The 26,269-nt window shown below is 42.5% G+C and overlaps 1 protein-coding gene across 1 annotated transcript; it reads right to left on the bottom strand.

Moving 5' to 3' along the window:
• Positions 1-13,045: 13,045 nt before the first annotated feature.
• lrfn2b (leucine rich repeat and fibronectin type III domain containing 2b) lies at positions 13,046-24,998 on the bottom strand. Its single transcript, XM_040125639.1, has 2 exons — positions 23,608-24,998; positions 13,046-14,027 (listed from the first exon to the last, which is right to left on the bottom strand). The coding sequence occupies exons 1-2, from the start codon at positions 24,996-24,998 to the stop codon at positions 13,046-13,048; spliced, it is 2,373 nt and encodes a 790-aa protein (XP_039981573.1).
• Between the last annotated feature and the right edge of the window lie 1,271 nt (positions 24,999-26,269).

Here is a 26,269-nt window from a genome sequence, read left to right as displayed (position 1 = left end):
GCGAAACGTGCGGCTGACGTTATCCAACAAAATGCTGCCATCACCTAGTGGCTACACGTGGCAGGACAGAATTTTGAATTATTCCAGTGACGGCGAGAACAAGCGCCATTGAGCACGATGAGCCTCTAAATAGAAAACACACGGGCACAGAACACACAAGTCACAGGGTTCACTGATCAACTGTCAGAGAACGTCACGCTGACACCCTGGGCCAGATAATGAGGGAATGGGCCCCTGGGCGCAGACAGACAGAAGGCCCCACACCCTTACTTCCTCCCCTCCCTCTCTGACAACAGCATTTTGCAGATGAAACGGATCCACACTCAAAATGACACCGACACTCCGCAGAAACAAATTACAGGAGGGAGCCACACATATTAATGCAGGTTGTGTTTTCTTGAAGCAGATCTATTCTGATCGGGACGTTCCTACTTTTGACTGAGCTCGTTGACTTTCCAAACAGATATGTTAATACCGGTCACGTCCTGGTTGCAACCGCAGACGAGGCTCTGGCTTCTGGGCCCCCTGACCCTGATCCTGATCCTGACCCGGGCCTGTGCCCAGTGGACCCAGTCAGCCATCATGTCATGGACTGAACGATGCAACCCACTTATTCTTACTGTATATGACAAAAGAAGGTCAGCCGCAGCAGGACGGGTGGCGATCGACATCACACCGTCATGCAGACACGGATGAACAAGTACCTTCACACCCACGTGCTCCCCAACTGTAAACAGAAAAAAACCTCACTAATCTCTCTGCATGTGCACTGGCATGCATAGCAGTTGTAACATTGCTGCTTAACTGTTGATAGTAATTAACAACAAATGGAGAAACAATAGTAATAAATATACATTACAATGGATAATAACGTAACAACAAGTGCAAAGTACTTGGATGCATTTTTGCTGGTGATACTCGTTTACTTAAATAACATTTTGAATGCGGGACTTGTGCTTTTAATGTCTTATTTTTACGTTGTGGTATTTACTTTCTTTCAGCTCGGCGTTTCTTTATGGAGATGTTCAAAGTTAGTGATGAAACTCTAAATCTATAAATCTACATCCGTGCACACGGCCCAGAACAGTGCTTGAATATGTAGCAGAAACGGCTCTTGCTCCTTTGCAGATGAAGACAGCGATGTTCTCCTCAAGGGGCGATTTCTCTGTTACAGTGGTCACCTTTCATTTTAACCGTGTCAGCCCCAAATTTAGAGAGTACTGCTACAGTATGTTCTCCACGCAGTACAGTGGGCACGACTTGTTGTGCAGTAGTCATCTTTGGTCACACAGGGGCAGTAGTGATCTACGGTATGTGGACCTCCACTGTCTTGTAGACGTACCGGACGTCGTCCAAACACAAGGAAACAGGGTGACAACGGTACAGAGCCTGAACGGAATGCAACAGTGTAACAGCTTCATCAGTCTGCTGCACTTTTACACATCACAACATGTCTGCATGTTTTTGGTTTACTTACTGTATAGTTGACTTTAGTGAAGACGCTGTAACAAAGATTGAAAATATGCTATAACAACTTTAATCATCGCAGAAAATAAGAAAAAGTGGGACGAAAGCCTTCCGATAATTCTTATCCCCGCATGTGGCTTCAAAAAGCTCCTGGTGATGGCAGAAACCACATTTTGTGGAGCCTGTGGGGGACTTCAGTAGACAAAGCCATCCAAACGTATGTGTTGTCCAAACACAAATACCCTTATATCAGGTTGTATTGGGCTAAAGGGGTAATTACAATCTAAAATGTGTTGATCACAGATTGCATGTTTAACATTGCAATTAGTAAGACCATGTAACCCAAAACTATTAGTGATACAGTATACGGCCATTTGATTAAAATCCTAGACTTGGAAAAGATGGATGAGGTGACTGAGAAGCTCACTTTCTGTTATTGTAGTTAGTAGGTCGGAACATTGTTGTCCTCAGTGTGGAAAGTAAAGTGACAACGTAACGTTTAAAGTCGAAAGAAAACAGTTAATCGAAGACTGACATGGAAAACAGAGCATCAGCAAACAGCACGACTTTAACCTTGGGTCCCAAGGTTTATTCTTGACTTTGAAAACAGTGGTTTGTCAAATAAATACATAAAAATGAGAATTCTCAGTGCAAGGCCACAGCAGAGGGAGCTGGCTGGGTTGCTTCGCTCAACATAGATGAAGTTAAGAAAGTAAAATCACGGGATAAAAAAAACAAACCCTTAGCACTCAGCAACCCTGTGCTCCTGTGACGCTACTCAGTGTTTAAGAAAAGAAAACCAGGGTTATGGTACGAAGGTGGTACTTTGTTAATTTGACCTTAACAGAGAAAGCTATCGGAAACCTGCAGGTCGTTTTTTTAAAATGCTCAGGACTGAATTCATTTCTACAGCTGAACCAGTCTGATGCTATTTTCAAGGGAAACAAGTCTGAATGACAAGTAATGACACGCAGCATAGTTACATGAATAACTGTATGAGTGCGACATGGCACATCTTTTCCTCTCAAGGTTTATTCACCTTTTTGTTTTATAATCTGGGATCTGGTCACATGTAATCCATTACACAGCAGTCACAAGGCCCTACACACAGAACGCCTGCCTCTCTGTGCTTGGTTTATTTGTTTTGGATCTCACAGTAAAGCGGAAAATGGCTGTGAATATTCTATATTTCAGTGTGACTGATTAAATTCCCACGACTATTAAGATTCCTGTGATTAGAGCTCAGCCTCTGATCACCACTGGCTAAGCCTTTGATTGAATTTGCATTTGGTGGGTGGTCAGTAACACGTTTCAGCTGTGGCCACGTCCCTTTCATCCCCGCTAATTACAGCCTTCTATTCCAACCAAGTGAATTAAATGTCAGAATGATCTGGCTCAACCGGCACTTTAGTCCGCTTTGAAATATACCTAATGTGAGCACTGCAGATCTGTATGGGGTCCCGATTCCCGTTCAAAGCGTTTGTTTTCATTCTGGGGTCCGGTGGCCCCCGCTGCTCAGAGATGTCAGAGATCATCGCTGAAGGCCCGTCTGTGATTACTGATCTGGGAGCAGTGTCTGTGATGACACAAGCTCCACGTGAGTCTGTTTATTAGGGTCAGACCCAAATGTTACCGCATGATATTTGTCTTTTAAAGCAACCGTTCAACACAGAAACTTTGGAGGACCATTTTGCGTGGTCAAAAAAAGAACAGACATATTAAAGATGCATTCTGCTGCTATTTACAGAAATCCTTGTGCTGCATGGGAGGCTGAGCTCAGGGACAAAAAGTCTCCTGTCCTTGTAGGATGCAGTGTCAGCTGCAGACTGTCCCCACACACGGACGCACGCACACTCACAGACGACACTGCAGCATCGTTTTTTCGTACAAATTCTTTAACCCATGACCACCCTGTTTGCCTAAACTCAAATAACACACATTTGGTTGTTTACTTTAGAGAACCTGTCGGTTATAACTGGAAAGCCGTGACTTCGGGGAGACATAACAAGAATCGAAAAGTCCCTAAAATGAGAAAAGACACAAAGTGGTTTCAGTGTTGTGGCTTAGAACAAGCAGTAGAACAGTAGAAAACAAAGAGGAAGACTGGTATCGACTTTATAAGACACACAGCTCTGAATTGGTAGGAGAGACTTTGGTAAGGTTACTTAGTTCTAGTCGGACATATTTCTAAATGAAATGCACCTTTTAGCCCAACTGCCCATTGTAAAAGTCCGGAACAAACTCACTTCCTGCCTCAACTTTGACCTACTGGAGTTCTGAGCCCAGGGGAAGGATTATGAGCAACATTTCAGCTGAGCTCACTTTCAGTTTGACCTCCAAATAAAGTGGTGCAGATATTCTGGATAAACTGTTGTGCCTGAAATGGCACAAATTGATATCCACCCGTGCAGAAAGATCAGATGCTAGGTGTTTCCCCCGAAAGAAATCAGCCGGTCAGCGCTGTTCACAGGCGATATGACAGTGTTGAGGAGGGCGAGAGTTGAGCAAGAGTCTGTAAAACCTGCTGTGAGACCTGCCTCGGCATATCTGGAAGAACTGTTAGCTCACCCAGAGTAAAACTTTGCTAGAGTGGGAGAGTCAGTGGAGCCTTACCCTCCCATAAAGCTCTAAATGTTGACAGGGACACAATTCTGCCGAAATAACGCAAGATTCAAAAGTCAGGGGGACATTGCTTTATTAGCCTGACATATCGATATAATAAAGTTTTCCTCAAAACTAAAAACCTGGATCAATTGTCATATATATATATATATGTGTGTGTGTGTATATATATATGTATGTATAAGTATGAAAGGTATGCCTCAGGACCTCCAGTTCAGTCAGTTTGAAAATCTTCATCTCGTGCAGATGCATGTTTGTTGCCATGATATACTGAAAACGTGGAAAGCTGGTTGGTAAGATGCCGTGGCTGGCGAGGTTGTGACATCCTAGCACTAGGCTGCCACAATAACCAACCAGCTCCATAGCATGTAACTTTGCTGAGGGCACACTGTCTAAACCTGGACAGTGAAACGCAGCTAATATGATTTCCGGCTCCGTCACTGAAAAAGTAAGCAAAGTCATGTCATGTCAGGTTTTTTGAAATTGCCCTTAAAATCTGTACAACATATAAGACCCTCTATCCTTAGACCCCCGAGAAAGCCCTGTCAAGAACTAACTGGCTTTGTGGATTTACTGTACATTGTCTTCACAAGCACATTCACTGATATTGGTCCAAAATTCTAAGGTGCTGCCATCATCATCATCATCATCATCATCATCATCGTCATGTGCAGAACCAACTACTGGGACAATGTGAATGCTTTGGGACTTTGCTGTTTCCTTCCGTTTTATTTTTTCTTCATTAAATTGCATTTAAGTGTTGTTATGTTAACTTCCCCATCAGCTACCACTGGACTCAGCTGTCCCTGGCCGGTGCTTCTGAATAAACACTAGACAGCTGTTGGCTTGTATATCTGCTGTATAATATATTGTTACAGGGCTTTACACAAGGTGAAAATAAGAGGTCTTATTTACTGCTGAAGTCCACATCTACTTCTGCTGAGGGTTTTTCTAGTTAAAGAAAAGTCAACAGTGCAGATAATTCAGTTTCGACTTTCTTCAAAGTTTTAGAAATCAAACTCAGCTGAAGCTGCTGGAAACAGAATACCTCGGTATGATGTCGTGTCCTTTTGCTGATTATTTAAGGGGAGTAAGTAACACTTCCACTTACAGCATGTACCGGTTTAATGCTCATTTGGTCATTACATGACCTGTTGTCTAGCACCATGCAAAGTATCCTTTGTTAATTGTGGAAGTTCTTCAGATGATGTCCAGTTAAAATACACAGTGGTTAGATTGTCCATGAAATGAGCTGCTACTCTTTGCAGAGGAAAGGCACTTCAGTGACCTGTATAGTGACCTACAGTGCTATCCTAAGGGGAAACCTTAAATTTTAGGCCCCCCTAATGGTAAGATTCGTAAGAGCAGTAAAATCCTCGGTGTGTTGTTTGTTCTGCCTGACACTTTCGTTTTCTTTTGAAAGAAGCACTAAGCCTCCAGCCTATTTCCCTCTCAGAACTTCCAGCAAATTCCCACAGAGGCACACCTTTGGATCTTCTAACTGCCACAGTGGGATTTGCTGGCTGGATATCAGTAAACCAAGTAGGGTGGTTAACGAGACAGAGGAATCAGAACAAGGCTGTGATTTTGATCTTCTCTCTGTGACAAAAAGAAGCGGTTTTTGCCTTGTCTGTCTCAGTCAGTGAGTATTTATCCCTTTAGAATTTATATTCCACATTGCCTGACAGTATCATACATAATTTGTGCAAAGCTATATGATGTTTAAACTGAGTCAAAATATTCAAACCCCAGACTCCGTGTTTTTTTTACGACTGCACCACTCCATCAGAAATATTCTAGATGTCTCAGGCATTATTTTATTCCCCCTAAATGCAGCCAGACAGATTAGGTATCGTTGGAAACTTTGGGATCTGCACTAGAATTTCAAATCAAGTTCTGTGGATTCTGCGGATGTGAACAGTGTTTGACTGCACAGAATGAATTTGCATTGACTGACCTTGGGTCAGTGAGGGAGAAGAGGTAAAAAAGAGCAGAATCTACTTCCCCACCCTCTTGGGAAAATGAAACATGAAGTCTGTGTAATACTAATATTAGGAAATTACAAAAAGAATCACTATTTTCATGGGAACCAAAACACACTTGAAAAACAGAGCACATAATATGATTCGAATGGAAAAGTGCTCTTGACCAAGCACTTCTATACCTGCCATAACCTTGATGACTGAGAATCTTTACAGGCAACATAATAACATACATCTACCATTCAGCCAGTCACTGGTTCCACTCTTTTCTACAGTATGAAAATCAGCGTGAAAAGCTCAGAATCTTTCTTCAGGTCACACATCCAATACGGCAATGCAGTGCAGATCAGCCTTTGTAACTTAGCTTAATGTAACTTTACTGCATTCATTTTTAAAATCAAAACACTGATTCACTGATGTTAGATCTAACTTTGTTTTAGGTTAGTTTTAGGTTGATTTCCATACCATAGTGAAATGGACTACAACAAATGGCCGTCTGAACTGTTGGAAAACACATTGGAACCCAAGGCATGCTTTGAAAAACTTTTGGCGATAATGCAAATAATTTACCTTAGATAATAGGTTAAAATTGGTTGCAATATTTATAGTAGCTAAATGGGCGGAAGCGGAAAAAATAGCACATTTGATGGGGACTACTTTCATTAGTAGGGTATATTCACTGTTGGTTTGGGTCTGCACACGGAATCTGTTGACTGGAACATGCAGAGACAGGCTGCAGAGCCAAAAACTGGCCCAGTAAAGCCCCGATCTGTGAGTTCAGCCTGAGGATTCTCTGAGCTCACTGTTACACCTGCTCCACTCATCACATCGTTCCACAGAAACAATTCCTTGATGACGCGCAGTTCCTGAAAGACTACGGGGTAAATCCTGTGACGGCCTGCCCTGAACTTCTGAGTCCAGTATCACACTTGGGGATTAAGTTGGGCGACCTGGTTGAGCTTTCTGACGACCACTAATCCAGTTTTTTGTTGCACATGCAGCATTGCCTGTGTTTAATGATCTTTAGCATCTTTAATTGATTTCTTTCTGAGAGGGAGATGAGTAGATTGATATCAGTCTCTTGGCTGTGTGTTAAGAGCATGGCTGCAGTCAGGAGGTGCTTAGCTTAGCTTACCCCAACCCTAGCATGGAAGCCTGGAGAAACAGCTAACCTGGTTCCGTCCAAAGTTCAGAGGTAGTGTACACCTACCAGAACCTCTCAAGCTCACTGATTAAAGGTATGGTCACATTTCATTTCCGGAATAAAAGTATTCGCTCCCATTCGCTTCTATCGAAGCCCGAACGACAGACAAATTAATGTGTGCACTTCCCCTTTTGGGGCAATGTCCAGCCAGCTCTGGCGTATGCGCAGCTCAGAGTTCACGTCTCTCCACCACTGAATGAGCAGATGTGCTTGGTCAGCCAATAAGAACGCTGCTTCACTGTGTTTGGAAATGGAGAGGTTATTGTTCTAGCGTGTTTTCTCACTATATTTAGTACATTATCACGCTGCCAGACTGCGATCGCTCTGATCAATGTTCATTTATTACCAACATCAGAAATGTGACATCCGTCACATCCTTTTGCAGGGGCAAGTGTGGGTTGATTTCACTGAATGGAAACATACATAACGTGAGCCTACCTTAGCACGTTCTACCTTGTTTGTTCAATCCATACAGAAACGTAAAAGAGGACAGCTTGTGGTTTGAGGGCCGGTTGCATGCTGAAACTATTTATTGATAAACAGTACATCAATCTGCCCTGCACTTCTGTGCTGCATCTCTTGCTAGCGCGGGTTGCTAGATGCGGTCAGTGAGCACAGGCTTGGTTGGTCTCTTTACAGACACGATGGTACCAGACCTGGTAACCTCCCTGTGACCACAAGACTCCGGGAAGCTGCACACAGTCACTGCACCCAGCTGCTGTTCGCCAAGAAATACTTCGAGCAAATTATCTCCCCAATATCACAAATTGTTCTTTTTTACTCTGCTAGAGTCAGGCTAGATGTTTTCCCCTGCTTCCAGTCTTGAGTCCAGTTCTGTCCTTAACCCACAGACATGAGGTTGATATTTATCTCATCTAACCCAAACTCCAGAAAATCCGATTTATGTGGAACGAAAAAACAAAGGTGAACAGTAAAATTATCCATCTGCCACCTCCTGCTTCAACTCTGACCTGCTGTAATTATTGTAGTTGTCTGCACTCCCAGTTTTCCTGGGGCATGAGGGGTGCCTGGCGACATTTCAGCTGTGCTCACTTTCAGTTTGACTTCCAAATAATCTGGATAAGGTGCTGGTTTGCTTCTAACCTGTCTGGGCGTCTGACTACTTCTGTTTCTTTCCCTGTCAGTCGTGTCGCTGTAGCGATGTCACTGCGCTCCCATATCTCGGCAGTTAACTTGTTGAGTGCGAAGGTCTTATAACTGATTGAGGTCTATACCTCCCTCGCAACAAATAAGAAAACGGGGCTTTCCTATTTACCATTGGACTTGAGCTCATGTGATGTTAAGAAAGCACCGTGGTAATCTGACACACACACGCCCACACACACAGGCATGCGCACACAAGAAGCAAGCAACAGTTTTATATGTCATATGTCAGTTGAAGTGAAAGCTTTGCTTTTTCAGCTTGGGACGGACTTCTCTCCTGAGAAATCGTTCAGTTTGGTAGCTTTCTTTGGTGCTTTTAGTCTTTATTTCAGAACCTACTCTTATACTGGTTGTTCATTTCAGGTTATTTTGTGCGCTGTCTCTGTCAGATATTTTTTCTTTGGTTTTGTTGCTCAGGCAGCACAATCTGTTGCTGTCAAATGAGCCTTGTATATGATGCAATAGCTAATGTTTTAAGAGACGGCGCACTGAAAAACATTAGGACAAGAAAGGAATAAAGAGTAATAATAAAGGAAAGCGAGCCAGTCGAAAGCCTCTGCAGGGTTTCTTTTAAATTGCAGAATGGTTGTTTTCCTGTGCGTCTCTGCTAACTTTAAGGATGCCAGGTACCTCAGCCTCAGGCGAGATGACAGCTCATCAAGATAGGTTGCAGGTGCTGGAGCGCAAACCTGACCGACGGAGTGGGCAGGATGAACAATACATTAACAGCCTCAGGGCCGAAGCTGCAGTTTGAGGCTTTAACACCTTTCATTTGAGTGGAAGCTATCAAGTGACTAACAGCGCACAGCTCTGTCTGAGGTGGGGAGAAATCTAAAAATGATATGTGTCAGAAACTTTGCTTTAAAATCAAACTGTTAAAATGTGAACTGACATACTTGGAGGTAAATCAAATGACTGGGAGATTCGCTAAAAAGAAAAAACCATCAAATAAGATCTCATTTCTTCATCTTACTCTGCCTTTCGTCATTTAATATCATTCAACAGCCAAAGCCCAGGTATCATCTCAGGTAAGTTCAGCGAAAGCTAAATGTCACATAAACTGACAAAAGCTGAGGTGTTTAAAATGAATGGGAATCATTCAACTGCGTAAATTAGTGAAAGTGAAATTAAAAGGTGACACTGAGAGATATCAGTGACTCGGTAAACTCAAAGGTGGGTGGAGGATTATGTCTCTCTCTGTCTAACGCTCTGGTCCACGGGAAGATACACTGATCAGTCACAAGTTTAAAACCGGTAACTGGTCTTAATGTTGTGACCGCTTCAGACCATTAACCTTTCCAACCCCTCATAGTTAGAGTTTAGAGTCGGATTTCATGTGTTGATGGCAGCACAACATCAGATCAGTGTGTTGTACTTGATCAGGCTGCATCATGATTATACATTATTACATTCCAGCAACTGTGTTTACACCCTTTTTGATGATAAGAGCAACAGTGGGGAGGTTCCCCTCGTCTCATAACTCAGTGAGACTATTCCATGCTGTCACTGTATCCATGTTTTTTCACTCGCTCTGATAGAGAGCCGGGGGTCGCAGTGAGCAGAACGTTTGACGTGGGATTGGCCTGCCAGAGGTGTTACTGAAATGAGAAGATAAATGGCTCTTCTTCGTCACGTTGTCTTCACTCTCTTCAGTCTCCACTGGAGACTTGTAGGAGAAAAAAGCAACACATGCAGCCCAAACTGACCAATCCCTATTCTTACAGTCCCATGTGATATCTCTGATATGTACTAATGTCTTTGAGGAGATGCATTCCAGCTACTGCATAGCCACATCTGCTAAGTATATACAATCCAAAGATAGGGCCATAACCCCTTCGGTGTAGAACCATAAATGCAGTTTAAGGCTCTAGGAATCATCAGGGCTCATTCTGTCTGGTGCTTTTGTATTCTCAGGTGTGATGCAGACTCCTTCATAGACAAGATCGCAAATACAGCCACAATAAGGGTTGCGGACAGTGAACACGCGGCTGCTGATGCGCAAATGAGGCTCAGATTGGGCTGTAAACTTCGGTGAGCTTTTGTTGCTAAACCATGAAACGCAAAAATAATTCTATCCAATGTCCTGTAAATGTATTGGAGAGATTACCAGTATCTTTTAATATACATTGTTACGTTGGCATTTTGTAATTCCAATCCACTGTCGTCACCCTTTTTATCTTTGCACTTCCACCCCTCTGAGTCTAACTATGATCATCACTTTGGATTTATCGTGTTAATTTTTATGATGCAGATCGTGGGATTTTCAGTCCCCGTATAACCCAGCTTCTGCAGTCATAGAAGAAATGCTCTGACATCACATAGCCGTCTCAGAAGATTTTTAGTCGTATCTTAGTAGCAAAAACAACAGATTTGACCACACAAATATCTTTTACAGCTCCAGGTAAGAAATGTGCAAGCTGCTGCTCCTCAGCTCTGCTCCTCCTGTGAAGTTCAACCGCCACGCATATCCCAACTGGAGTAAGGTACAAAAAAAGCCAATATACAGAGACACTGTACACACGCAGTCATATCAGAAATATCACCAAAAAGTCATTCAGACGACACATGAGAAATGACAGCGTGAGTGTATACACTGGACTAAACTGTCTCATGGGTCAGTTCAGCAGAAACATGCAACACCTGACGATAAAAGCAAACAGCTTCATGTTTAATAGAGACTCTCTGGACAATGAACCTTCAATAAATAGCTTCATTATTAGTTTTACTCATTAAACAATTATTAAACCCATATCTATGAACATTGACCAGTGTATGAGGAGAACATGGAGGAATTTAGTTTCCATAATGTGATGTCAACCATTTGAAAAAAATGACATTGACAATAGTTTCGCACAAAATGATTCAAGGGCGTAATCTCAAAACATTCTGGGACTTTTTCAAAGATGTAGTTGACTTACAACTTTGTATACAAATTGACAGACTTATTAACCTGACCTGTATATTTTACAGATACTGAACAATAAACTTAAGATACTTCCCCCATAATGTTCAAAGGGAAATTCTGGTTTTATACAACTTGGGTCTGAAGGAAACATGGAGAGAGAGGGGGATGTATTGGCTGTGGATACTGCGGTTCTCTGGTATGCAGCTTTAAAATAATCCACAAGGATGCGCCATTTTAAAATATAAACAATGCAGATAAACCTCTCAGCAAAACAGGTTTCATGCCCTAGTGAAGGCTGAAAGGTGGTGATGAGGGACCGGTTACTGCATATACACATGACCTGTTTTAGTTCAGAATTAGTATATTGTTGCTGGTGTGACATGGAGTAATGAGGAAAAGTACATTACAGAATGACCCAAGTTCAAGGTAATTTAAAAAAACAAAACATGATTTGCCATAAAGTTATAAAATTATTACACAGCTTTTTTGCTAAATCATTTTGTTTCCTTGCTGCGTGATAGCAACTGGTCCGTGGCCCAGTTGTAGTCGGTGGACTGAGGGTTGGGAACTCTTTGTTTAAATAATCTGGATAAACTGTTGGTTTGTGTCCAACCTGTCTGGACGGCCCGACTGCGCATGTCCCTTGCCCTGTAATAATCCAGAATTATCCTCTAAAAATACACATCCTGATTTTGTCATAGCATCCAATATTACCCCGAATGTGTACTTCATTTCAACTGAAAATGTGAAAATGTTTGGTTTGGGGGCATTATTTGGGTGCTGTAACAAAACAGGGAGTTCATCTTTAAAAAAATAACTTGAAAAGTAAAACAATAAAACCTATGAAAAAAAAAACATTTAACTACTGGACCTAACTAATCTATCGTACGAGAACTAAACAGGCTTAGTTGGCTGCATCAGTTTCCTCCTCAATAATTTGGCATTTTTTAAACTATTAACATACAGTACAGCCATAGTTTAGGGAATGATGGGTTTTATCATCTATGCAGTCACATAAAACTTTTAATGATTAGCATACAGAATTACTGAGTGACTGCTCAAATATATACTCTGTATAGAAAGTAAATATATTCACTCAAAACTTTGTGAATAAATCTTTTTTCATAAACCTTAGTGAGTCAAAGCATCACATCTACATCTATATACTGCACCATTCAGTCAGAAAAGGTTAAACTGCATCAGCAGGTAAGTGAAGTGAGGATGAATTTACAGTAGAAGATTTTATAGTGTAACCACTGGTCACGCCTTGCTCGTGTCAAAGCAGAGACCAGGAATGGACCATTTGTGCTTGACCAGCAAAATAAAAAATATAAAACTTTAATTTCATTACATACTTTAAATTTATACAGTATAATGGCAGTCCGTGGGCATGACCACGCCTTTCTGTAACAGACGGCATTGCCCCGTCATTTTCCGTCAGCTCTTAGTGGCTGATCAGCCATTTAATCCATCTCTGTACTATGTGTGAGGCAAGACAATGCGAAGGTCTTATTCCAAACGTTTGCATTTGGCTATGACTGTGAAAACCCCTCGTCCTGACTCACATGAGTCCGAGCGGTGGAGAGGAAAATGAGTGGGCTTCATGCAGGACAAAGGCTCTTAGACCAGCAGGTCCATATCGGCATGGCTGTTGGCCGTCCCTTTGGGCAGTGTTTGACAGTTTGACGGTCGTCCATCTTTCTAGACAGTACTCTCCATCACCCAGTCAGCGCTGTCTATCGTCCCTTTGCTCCCTCCCGTGTCGCCCTCCTCCTCGCACTGCAGCAGCATGCCATTTACAGACAGGCTCCTTTTAGTCCAGATACTGCTGATCCTGCGTGGTTTGTTACACAGCTGAGCGGCACCGGAGCCTGTTACGTCTCCCATGTCGAAAGACTGGCTCCTTTTCAGCTTGGAGTCCAAAGGTAGCATGAGGAGCCGGCTGAGGCTGGAGTCCAGCGTCCGGCCCAGTAGTGGCTCCCTGTCTGTGTGTGGCTTCGCTGTTGCCATCGAAGTGCTACTGGAGGCTCCTGGGTCGCGGCCCTGCGCTCCCCGCAGCTCAAGCGAGGTGAAGGCCCCGAGGAGGTGGTCCAGGTTGGACCGGGGCTTGGAGGGAGCTGACCTCCAAATGTTGGCAAGCGTGCTGTTGGGGCTGTACGAACCCCCGACCATGGAGCCTGAAGAAGAGGAGGAAGAGGTGAGGCTGCTCTGGAGGGAGCCACACTTGAACTCCACCACGTCATCCTGCAGAGTCACTTTTGCTTTGACCCTCGGCTCAGGCTCAGACTGAGGATAAGGCTGAGACTGGGACATAAGAAGTCCATTTTGCCCGAGTCGACCCCCGTTGGTCTGAGAGTGTGTGTCACTGACACTGGTCAGCTTCCCCACTGGGGGCTCAGTATCTGCAGCTTTGTAGCGAACCATAAGGATGACAATGAACACCAGCAGGGTGGCCACGATGATGCCCCCAACCACCAGGATCATGGTGCCTCCCAGCAGCTGGCTGGGCAGAGACCGGCACTGAGAGTAGTCATCCTGGGTGAAGAAATGTGTGCAGCCCACGACGTTGGTGGCCGTGAGTGTGGTGGCAGTGTCATCCCAGGCGGCCAGCACACACAGATCGTAGCGAGTCCCCGACACCAGATTCGTCACCAAGAAAGCTTTGCTGGAGGCCGGGATCATCCTTAACAAAGAAAGGAAAAACAGTTAAGACCTGCAGGTTAATTACCGTATCAAGATAAAGAGGTCTGCCTCCGTAATGGCCTGGGCTGATATCTCTTTTAAAGACACAGAGGCAGCTGTAAAAACCTAAAGGAGTGATACAGTAAAAGCTCTAAATGATTGAGGCGTCAGCATCTAAACAGGGTACACATGTAATTTCAGCACATGGAGACTTAACTAACTGGTGCGGTAGGTAATGGAAGCTCTATTCACCGTGCAATTTTTCATTAAAGGAGAGCCAGGAATTCCATTTGCATTCCCTGGAGTTTATCTCCACTGCTAAGTCTCTGTGGTTGCGGCTTTAACAGACAGCCAACAGTAATTGGCTTTATCTCTCAGAGCCATCTGTCTTGCTGCAATGAAAAGAGGTCCCATTTGATATCAGAGCTCTGGAGTAGTGATAAATAAATAAGTAGAAAACCCAAGAAAGGCAAGAAAGACTGGAGAGTGAAGCACATTTAATAAGGGCCAATCCAAGATAGATTTGGACCAGTGGGAACTGCCAGGCGTCCTCGTGGTAGGAACAACAACACAAGGGAGAGTGTCAGGTGTTGGGGTATTAAGTGTGTGTGTTTGCCCGCGCCGAGGAGGAAATGTTCCATCTCGCTTCAACAGCTACCATCAAGATGTTGAGGTGCCGCGGAGAAAGACAATGAGCCTCCAACTGCCCGAGGCGAGCCTTGCAGTGGCCATCAGCAGAGGACTGGAGGTAATACTGCTACAGTTGCTCTCACACCTGCTGTTGAAATCATTCACTTCCAGACCCACAGGTTCCCCTGCAGCGATTCACATCAGTCATGAACCTGGTTGTTCAACCATCAGGCCAACTCTGGGTAAAACTGTACAATAGACTTTAGATGAGAGTACATGGAACCAAAGTAACATCTATGCTATGTCAAAGTATTATGATGATAGGAAAGTTCGATTATGGTTGGTTCGGTAAATAATGACAGCTCTTATCTCTCTGTGAGAAATATGCCAGCTTTGTCAGTGTTTCAGCTCTACAGGTGAAAATCGACCCTGTAATCTACCACTTGATTATAAACTATTGATTCTGCAGTGTCCAATTTGTTTTTATTCCCTCTCAAATGCTTAAAACATCAGTAGGGAGCTAAAAGGTGTAGATCCAGGGACACACCGACAATAACTACGTGAGGGGACAAATTGGCTCACTTTAAACCAGAATCTGTGAGGTTTAGTTTGTCTAGAACTTTGCAAATGTTGAAAGCTAAACCCAATTCAATTTGATTCAAAAGGATTTGGATTTAATAAAATGTTATCAAACCCCACCCAAGCTGTCACTACCCAACAAACTACAGGTTACATGGCAGAGAACCAAAACCTGTATTTTTAGATTAGTATCAGCTTTGTCATCTGGGACAAAGTGACTTCAACTTAGCCATGCTCTCTTAGGTTTATCTGCCTTCTCTAAGCCTGCTTAACTGACTTACCCACTTCTCTTGATTTGTGATAGCAGCTGCTTAATCAGACTGACAATGACTGATAGGTTATGACATCAAACTAAGGCCCACATCACACCATACATAAGTATGGAAAGTTAAGGGAGACTGTCCTCCCAAGAACAATGTCAGCCTGAATGCCTGCATCCAACTTACTGTACGTTTACAGCTAACTGACAGGAGCCTGTCGTGGCTGTGTGAATGGTGACTCATGTCTTTCAGATGCAGAGTGACGTTGTCATAGAGCCGCAAAACCTCATAGAAACACGGTGGGGCTGGATGGTTCAACAAAGCCCCAACGCTGATATGGTTGCCTGCTGTTTGCATCCCGTCTTCCACCATGACCATGGATAAGCCCAACCCTAACCCGTTAACAAAGTAGTTGTTGTTAACTCAAACCGCAATCTTTCCCTAGCCCCAACCAAGCAAATTTTGTGCATAAACCTACCAAAACCTTAAATAAGATCTAAACAGGGCCATCAAATCAGAAAAGTAAATTGGGTCACTGTTGAACGCCCAACTAATGTATTTTGCTGCTTGGTTTGAAAGACTTTTTGAGTTAAGGTGTGGTATGCAGAAATTGGTCACTTGACATCCTTCATGTGAGCTTCAAGTATGAGCTGTATGTATGAATTTTGGACCCTACATTTGTTTGCTCATTGTTACTGGCCAATTTCCTTCACATTCTACATCAACAGAACATTTCTCTGACACACAACAACGATCACAGATGAGTCCGGGAACATAAACTCCGTCTTTGCCTTATCCCAATTAGTAAACCAGAGCTCAAACAAATGAAGCTGTTATCCAATACAAAAGTTCCACTTCTCCAACAACTTGTGCTTCAGTTCATTACACTATTATAATTGGCTGCCTGAGATTGGGAGTGAAATTCTTTAGCCCAGTGATGCTTTTGCTGTGCACTGCTTGCTCCTGTATCTGGGTCTAATTGATTTCAGGTTGTCAGCATGGACTGGCTAATTCATTTTAATTCATAGGAACAAAGCCCAAGTCCAGAGAAACCTATGCCCATGCTTATCACGGGGAGATAAAAGTTTTTTCCCGCCCCTTCAGGCTGCGAAAAGCAATTTATCGAGTGGCCTGCTTAGTTCCCGACGATGGCATGAGGCCATATTATTAATCAGAGTGCATGTAAACCAGGGAGGGAGAAAAGAAGAGTGGGAGAGGAGACGGAGGAGGAGACGGGCTCTCGGCTTGGGCTTCTTTAAGCTTCGCGAGAGATTTGTCAGTTACAGTTTTAATATATACATATCAGTTCAAAGAAAGAGCTGACAAAACAAATAAATCATTACTCCAGGCGGAATTCTTCCTGTCCACAACCATTAAACTGCTTCATGGCTCTGGATTCTCTTTCTCCAGCTCCACAAAATCGCTGAAACATTATTCATTATTTTTATTGATTTCTTAAGGCTTTTTTCTCTGGACAAATACAGACAAGGTCATGCCAAATGGTCTCCTGCCCTATTGATTCAGCCTAAACACTGGGGTGCTGCTGGGAAATTTGATTATGCTTATATAAGAAAAATCCCTAATGGCTTCTCACTGGCTTCTCCTCACTCCTAGACTTTGCAGCTGTATTGTAGAGGATTAAATGGGCCATGAAATTTTTCTGTGCCTGTGTCTGTACCCTTGAAAATACCCTGTTTGCAATAAAATGTGCCCTCAATCTAACTGTAGTGGATGAATGCATTCGGAAGAGGACGATGTGTTAACAAATGGTGCCCCCATACGCCTGTGGTTTGTGTTACAGTCTCCGCTTGATATAACTGATAACACAGCATAGATCATGTAAACCTGTAGTCAGCACTGCAAGGAGCCTTCATGTATCTGGCAATAAGCCCTCATTAAAGAGAGTCATGGCAAAACAGCTTATATGAAGGGAAATCTTCACTGTCTGTACGATATCTTGAAAAATCAGTCGTACTTTGAAGTGTAGAAAATCAAAATGAACTTAACAGCCAAAGCAGCATTAATTGATATTTTTGGCCAACCGGGGGCATCAGAACAAGCTGAAAACAAAACGTTGTTTGGGAAGACATGTTAGCATACAGTTGCCTACTGACAGATCCAGCAACACTAAGCAACTAATGCAGCTGAGCATCGGCCACAAGCAAAACTTACTGGACAATGCCGGGTACTCACATCTGCTGTCGCAGTAGCAGAAGTAGAGAACAGTCATAAAGTCAGCAAACTAATGGCAGTTACACAATAATAGTTACCTAACTTTGCTAAAATTAGCAAACATAATCCACCATAATCTACTGGTCACAAGTAAGGCTAAAGACGATTGTAAAGACGATTTGAGCAAGCAGGTGTTTTAATGCTAATGAACTGAATTTTTCATTTGTACGAGAAAGGAACGTGTTACTTTCTGTTTCAAAAGTTTAGTGGGTTTATAGGAAATGGGATTAATCAGAAGTGGGGGCTGGAAAACCAAAACGATAAACTAGAAGAGGCTGAAAATCTCTGTAGAGCTGATAAAATAAAAAAAATATTGCGGTAGAAGAAATACCCAGATTCTTTACTTCAGGAAAAGTGTAGATATCACATTTTAAAAATGAGCAATTGCAAGCAAAAGTCCTGAATTCAAAATTTAAGTCACTAAGTAAAAATATTAGAAATAAAATGCACTTTTGTGTCTAAAGCAAAAGCAATCGGCTACGGCCCATTTCATAGTGTTATATCATATTATATTCAATTAAATTTAAATTAATTCAGTTTAATTTATACAGCACCAAATCATAACAGAGGTTATCTCAGGGCACTTTTCAAATAGAAAATAGTTCATATAGTTCATATAAAAATAGTTCATAAGTAATTTGTACTTAAGTACTGTACTCAAGTAAATGTACTTGCCACCACTGGTAGAGTCTGTTTACTGCTCACAGTCTCAAAAGACCAAGAAGTCTCTTCAGTCCTGTCTTTTACTGCACAGCTAAAATGGTGTTCAGATGATGTTTGAGAATGTGGTTATTTGCTGACATACCAAGAGTTCATTCTTGATCTTCTTATCCTCCTCTGACCCAACCAAAAGACAAAAATCTCATTTGCAGCCAAAATTGAAGTCATGGCCTATGATGATGACAAGCTATCCCCGGTTATTCTGACATTTATGAAGATGACTAACCGGTTACTGCAGTAACCAGGTTAAGACTGTTTGTCTTGTAAACACAACCACCTTCACCAAGATACTCCTTTAGATAATCCAAAAGCTTGTCCAAAGCAAACCTTAGGGCCTAATGAAGACAGCTGACTTTTCTTTTGTTTCACTAATGTAAAAACCAGAACTATATCATCTGATGATCCCAGCACAAGAACTAGCCTCAAGCATTAAACACAAAGGTTGACCGAGCATCCTAACGCAGACAAGTTATCCTACCCTTTTTAGATGATCTGCCATGTTGGTTGTTGAGCTGTGATATGCAAACTGCTGTTTGCAAAGTTTACACTCCACTTTTTGGTCGTTTGTTTTAACAAAATGTAGCCACACCGACGACTTCTCTGACATCGTTTGAGGCCATCTCATAGTAAACGTTCATTAAACATTCAGTCAACGCTACATAGGTTAGCATTTGCAGTCTCCATTAGGCTGGGCAAGTTCAAAGTTGTAAAAATGGGGATGTTCTCAAAAGACCAATGAGAATTTGGTCGGAGGAGAACATGTTGACCGACCGATCGACCAGTCGATTGGGAGACTAGAGCCCTACTTTAGAGTCCCTTTTGGTTTGCAAGATGCACTTGTATGTGTCAGATTCAGGACCTCTTCCCATCTGCAATAAAGGTAATTGGATAGGCTGGAGAAATTTACTCTGGAGAAAGCCTATTTCCCACTTGAATCTGTATTTATAGTTACATAAACACTCGAGCCAATTTTTAGACATACAAAAGATTGCTGGCTTCATCTGTATGTTAAAGCGATGGCTAAATTTCAATCAGACATATTTGTCACACACACACACACACACACACACACACACACACACACACACACACACACACACACACACACACACTATATATATATATATATATATATATATATATATATACTGTATGTATACCATTCTCACTCAAGTCAATGGGAAAGTGGTCTCAGACTTTAAAACCTTAAACCTTAAAAACTTCTCTGCTCAAAGACCGTTTGTGTCACAGTCACCTGAGTCTGGGAGACAGAGGACGATGATACAGAAAGTGGAGAATCAGACAGATTGAATATGCATTTAAGAGCAGATGGAAACTGCTACTCTGGACTCCGGAAAATGAAAAAAAATTCTCCCCACTGCCCCCGTGACTGCTGCTGGACCACGGTTAAAAATATGCCCTGGCTACTGCCCTGCAGGTTCGTGTACAGTTCTTTACATCAACCAAGTAAGATCATATGTACAATATCATATGTACATAAAACTAACTTTTTCGGGTAGATACTTTTATACTCGTATTCAAGTTGTTATTCTGATGACAACTTTAACTTCTACTTGAGCACATATTTGCTAGTCTACCCACCTCTGATCATACCAATGTGACAAACCTCGGAACATCTCAGAACTGTACACTTTTCAGGAATTCAAAAAAGCCTTATTTTCAGACAGACAACTGAATATTTTTAAGTCTGTTTTGGTTTTGAATAAGTTCTCTGGGCCCTCAGGCCTTCATATTCACCCATCCAACAGAAAACCTTTAGTTCAAGTAACAATGTGCCAATCATGGAAACTGAAGCAGTGATAACATTGTCCTCCAGCTCCAGTGTTTGAAGAGGAAACAGCTGACACAAGTCTTACCTCTTGTGCACAACAGTAGGGCTCAGCTGAAATGATTAAGTTGTCTGGATCCCTTGGATCCCAGCAGCTACAGGCCTATCTCCAAACTTCTATTCTTATCTAAACTTTTACAGGGAGTTGTCTCTGCTCAACTTTCGTGAATTCAACTCTGCTTTCATGAATCCATCTGCGAAGCATTTTAGGCTACTATCAGAACAACGCACAGCCCAGAGACTGTCCTTATTAAGACAGAAAATCATATTCTCATGGCAGCGAGAAAGCTCTGTTTCATCCCTGTAGAATTGGTGCAGCTTTCCCTAACATATTAACTGATCAGGTAAGTTCCTGGGTTAGGATTTAGAAGTTGTTGGTTCAGCTACTATCTGTCTCATATTCAGATTCAAGACATCTTCAGCAGACATTATCATTTGGATTTAGCAAAGTTCAGTTTGACATCCTTGCTTTTACTTTTACAGCTCCCAATTAGCCACAGAACACTGGTCATATGCAGCTGCAACCAAGCTTGTAATCCAAACCCTCAGAGAGCCAACAGTTCCAGAAGTGATTTTCTCCATTCTGCATTGCCATTTCAAAATTTTCTTTCAATGATCCCCCTACTCAACACAGAAACAAGGGGGGGGGGGTTCCATTATTTCAACTTTGTGTCTGAGGAATAAGGTCCGTCAGTCTGGCATGGGAAATGGCTCAAAATACTACGATACCTTGAGCCTCAAACACCACTTTGACCAGTCCTTGAGTGTGACCATTCATTCACCATTATGAACTAGTTTGTTCCAAACAAACTGAACTCGTTAAGCCAAAAAAGTGAAGGTTGGAAATAGATCATGGTTATAATTTTAAAAAGTGAACATTTATGTACCCCAACCACCCTCACCAAATGGTGCTTAGATGGAAGCCACACATAAATGAAGAGACTTCTTATTACAAGGCAATGTAATTTGACATGGGGCATAAAGAACTGATGCAAAGTGCCAGCGGACCATTTTAATCCATTTCACTGTTTTGCCACCTGGGTCTCCTTTTCTCATAAACCAAAATTAAAGCTACACACATTTTCAATTCAGTGTGGTTTTTATACTTAGCATTAACAAAGTAGCACCCTCTCCAAATTCTGATCTGCTTCTATAAATTGTTAATAAATGAGGCCCTTAGGAATTGGCTTTACAACAGCTGTCATTTGTATATAACTACTGTATAGCATGGTGCATATGCTATTTTTGAGTATTTACATAAAATGAATAGTGCTTTTTATATTTTATATTGTATAATATTGCTACACAATATTCAAAATGTTCATGATTTTCAAATGAAAATGTTTTATGCAGGTAAACAAAAAATATTAATGCTGAATAGAATGAATTAAGATACATTAGTGATTGCTAGCGTTGTACTGTATAATTACAGAGAGGACTGAAAAACATTCTTCCTACATTATTATCAGGGTGAAATTATGCTTCATAATGACGGGAAATATTGCAACGAAAAAGTGGCCACAGTCCTGAGGCTACGGCTTGAAATATCTTGCTTTCCCTAGTTTTGAGCGGAGCAACTGATTTAAACGGCATTAAGTAATTGGATTTTTTTTCTGGCTGGTTTCACATTTATTTTAGAGGCTGTGGTGGTAGAATACACGCCTCATCTGATACACTTTCATCCCCATCAAATGCTGCTGGATTGACAGGAACCCCTGCCTCACGAGCATAGAAATTCCCCAGGTTCTGGACTGCTGAGCTTAATCGAGCCCAGCACGGCACAGCACCATGCTTAGTGAGGGAGGCATCAAATGATGAAAAGGTGCTGAAGAGGGGAAAAGAGTCATTTTAGCTGCTGTTAAACAATTTGATGGGCAGTACAGACATCGAATGATGGATGGATCTCTTGGGTATGCCAGCATCAGTGTAAAATATTGTAGTAAACTCTGCAATATACTGATACCACTGGGAATTCTTGCTGTGCGACTCTGTAAACACTGCACCCTGCAAATAGACAGCTTTCAACGTTTAAGCAAAATGCACCTCTCTTTGTTCAAGATCAGATGTTTCTCCTAAACACAACATTCTGTATATTTGGTTTTGTGCTAAGCTTCTCATTCAGATGCAATGACTTTCTCCTTCTATGCCATTCGCTCCACATCTTTCAATAATGAAGATGTACTTGGTGTTGAACAAATACTGAAAAAATATTGACACTGCCGTAATGACAAAATCACAATCATATAATGTCTTTCCATTTAGAGCAAACACAACAAATTGTCAGCAGTAAAGCTAAATAGACAGAATTTTTGAGCGGAAAAAGCTGTAAGCAGATTATCTGATATATTATCAGCTTATAAAGTTGTTATGGCAAACATTTTTGCAGACATGTTAGTAGCATTCACTTGGAGTCATGTTTCTGTTTCTACGTTATGAATGTAAATCCAATATCTCTCTCCTTTTAGGGCTGGTTTGTTCCCCAGCAACCTCTGAGAAACATATGAGACTCTTTAGCCGAGCTACTACATGAGCCACTATTTTCACCAGCCAGTCACTATCTTTGTCTGCTGTTTAGTGCTGGGCTGACTGTGTTACGGTGACAGCTTCATCATAGTATTTTTTGCTCTTCTCTGCCCATTATCCAGGTCTGTAACACACTTGCTTCTACTACTACGACAAGTCCAAATATTTGCTGTGAAAAAAGCCTGTTGTGTTTAACATCCTTTGCGTCCCAGCCCTTGTTCTGTCTTGCTGTCTGCCAGCTCATGATCTCTGCTTATATTTGTTTTTTCGCTTGTTTGCCTAATAACCTTTTGGATCTGTTTGCCTTCACTGAGTGCCTAGCTGTTGCTGACCTTGTTTCTGGACGAAGAACAAGTAAACTGCCTTTTATACTTTACCTGCTCTGCCCCTGAGCTATCCGGCTTTTGGGTCATCACAACTATTACCAGATTTATCACAGTGGGTTTATCAGAGCATTTTCACTAAAAACAGCTGCCTGCTGTTGCTAAAAATGGGATGATAAGGGTGAAAATTGTGGTCCTTAAACCATTACACTGAAATACAAGATTCTAAAACACTATGTAGAGCTGAGGGGAATTGCAGAGTTGGTGCTCATTTTCTGGGGTTTCTTCACATAGAGTGATCATGTTCACATTACACATAGTTATTTGATGCAAAAATACCAATTTGTGTAGCTTTAAATAAACCCAATCTCCTTTCAACCAATTACCTTCTGTATTTTTTTGGACATGTTAAGAATTCCAACAAAAACTGTGCATTCATTACTAATGACATATACAAGTGTTTACCTGTAGATCAGAACCTCGTCATCCGAGCAGTTGTACTGGAGCTGGTACATCTTCACCTTGGGAGCCGACTTGCTCACCGTCCACTTTACCAGCGCTGAAACAGCTGTCACCTCAGAGACTGACACAGTCCTCTCTGGTTGGCTCTTGGGAGCCCCCTGGCTGATCCTGGTAGTGCCTGTGATGTCAGAGAGGCGTGACTTAGGCTGTGCCGGCTGCCCGGTCCCGTTGCTGAGGTGAGGAAGCTGGACAATGGACACTTCCACGGGTGCTGTGGACTCCCCTGCCACATTAGCGGCAATACAGGTGAAGGTGCCGTAATCCTTTGAGGTGGTGATGGTGATGCTCAAGGTTCCGTTGCTGTACACTGTGGTTCGGGAGGAGTTGCCAAGCAGCCGGTCATCAGGGGAGATCCAGTGGATAGTTGGGGAAGGGTCTCCGGTAGCTTCGCACCTTAGGTTGGCTGTCTGGCCCTCCAGCACCAGCATCCTGTGGGTGTGTTGGGTAATGAGAGGTGGCTGACACACAAACTCCTCCTCCTTTATATTCCAAAAATAACGACCCTTTAGAGCAGGAGGTGAGGCACAGGTCTCCAGGTCGTCATCTCTCTCAAGCCTCCGCAACCACAGCATCTCACAGTTGCAGTGCAGAGGGTTCCCGCCCAGACTTAGGGACAGCTGGGGAGCATAGGGTGTGGTCAGTATCAATGAGTCTTGGGCGCGGGCAAAGATGGGGTCTGGGGGTAGCTTCTGCAAGCGGTTCGAGGTCAGGTCGAGTCTCGCAAGCCTTTCCAGGTCAGTGAAGGTACCCTCTGGAATAAAGTCCAATAGGTTGTGGTCCAGACTAAGCTGGTGCAGGTTAATCATCTGGCGTACTGAGACCCAGGGCAGAGACATCAGGTTGTTGTAGGAGAGATCCAGATCCTCCAAGGCAGGTGCCAGGTCCTCAAAGGCCTTGTCATGGATTCGCCCCAGTTGGTTGTTGTTAACAATGAGGTGCTGCAGGTTGACCAAGCCTCGCAAATCATCAGGGCCCAGCTCAATTAAGCGGTTATTGTCCAGATGAAGTGAGCGAAGTGTTTCCAAGTCACCAAAAGAGAAGGGCTGAATGTAGCTGATGGTGTTCCTGGAGAGGGTCAGGTCAACCAGGTCGGTCATATTGGCAAAGTCCTGCTGTGTGATGCGGAGGATGTAGTTGCCTCCCAGCCGGAGCTCCACCGTGCTACGGTCAATATCTGGAGGCACAAATAAAAGGCCTTTGGAAGGACACAATGTCCCCAGGGACTCAGACAGATTCTGGCATACACAGTACTTGGGGCATGCATGGGTGATCATCACTGTGGCTCCCAGGACCAACAGGCAGCAGATAATGTGGTCCATGGTAGAGTCATACATCGGAACCTGTGTGAGAAAAAAAAAAAAAAAAGATGAAAGAGGTGAGTTTAAGGTAATATTCACAAGCTTTATTAGCAATTCAACAGTGCACCTCTGAGAGACATCAGAAGGCACTCAGGTGCAAAAAGGATGAGAAGATCTGAGATGGAGCCACGGGGCCAACTATGTCTAACAGGAATGATCAAAATCTTAAAATATTTTCCTAGAAACATCTGTTATATGGGATCACTGTAAACATCTGTGTGCCTCATCTGAAATCTTTATCTGATGCCCATAGGAATCATTCAACTTTTATCTTATCTTACAAGTTTCCTGAAACAGCCTCCCAGGGTAAATTGTCCTGTGAGTCGACCTCAGTTTTAAGCAGTCTGTTGGATTTGGCCCAGAGGACCGAATCGTTACTGCTTATGTTATGATTCAACCAGGACCGTATTGAGGTGTATTGAGGTGCCCAGTTCATGGCTTATGGACAAAAAGGTGGAAAGGGGCAAGAACAAAAAGAGGGCCTCAGTTTATTTTTAAATGAAGGTTTAAGGCTAGATCTGGTTTGTTACACCAGATCATTTCATTCGGAGTTAAACCTAAAACTGAGCGCACCTGAAAGGTCAGCACAATCGACAATTTTGGTAATAATTTTACCTTTCCCCTAAGTTTTCTCTTCCAAATAAGTCTGTCTAACCTGGGTTTGTTTGTTTTCAACCTGTCTGATCAACTTCTTGCATTTCTTGATCCATCAAATTTTTTTGTGATTTCAGCATGTTTGAAGATCTTAGAAATTAATGTGGTTCAGTCAGAGGACGTGACCATTAATAAAAAGAATGATAGTACACTTGAAATCTGTGTAACACTGAGGGTTATTCCTTAATAAATGCATATATTAACAAAAAATCTCATTTAAATCATCAAAACCTAACAGATAAGTAGGAGGGTGGGGAGGTGGAGGGAGGTATAGCAAATGGCATGTAGTGTCGGGAGAAGTGTGAGGTTATATAATGGCTGCATTCTACTCTGCACAAATTATTTGGACGTTATTAGTCACCTGGTAGCCAAATAGCTGATGGTGAAGCAGGACTGAAGCAGCTGATGCCAATCAGCTAATGCAAGGGCAACTTCAGGGCTCTGCCTGAGCTAATGCTATGCACTCCTACGAACAATTTGATATTGCAATTTGGAAGGATGGCCAAAACTATGAAATAAAATCCAAGTTGTAATTGCAACGTCCCAGGGAGCATCGGGATGGTGTCCATCTGGGAAGTCATGTGACCCACATC

This window comes from Xiphias gladius, chromosome 4 (assembly GCF_016859285.1).
Source record: "Xiphias gladius isolate SHS-SW01 ecotype Sanya breed wild chromosome 4, ASM1685928v1, whole genome shotgun sequence".
Lineage (NCBI taxonomy): Eukaryota > Metazoa > Chordata > Actinopteri > Istiophoriformes > Xiphiidae > Xiphias > Xiphias gladius.
The sequence above is the reverse complement of the archived record's forward strand: the minus strand, read 5'-3'. Positions and strand labels throughout refer to the sequence as shown.

Bases quoted from the DNA above. Each gene is read 5' to 3' on its own strand.
- lrfn2b (XM_040125639.1), bottom strand. From the start codon at position 24,998: ATGTATGACTCTACCATGGACCACATTATCTGCTGCCTGTTGGTCCTG. The intron at 14,028-23,607 runs GTAAACACTTGT...TTCTTTGTTAAG, and splicing joins GACGAGGTTCTGATCTACAG to GATGATCCCGGCCTCCAGCA.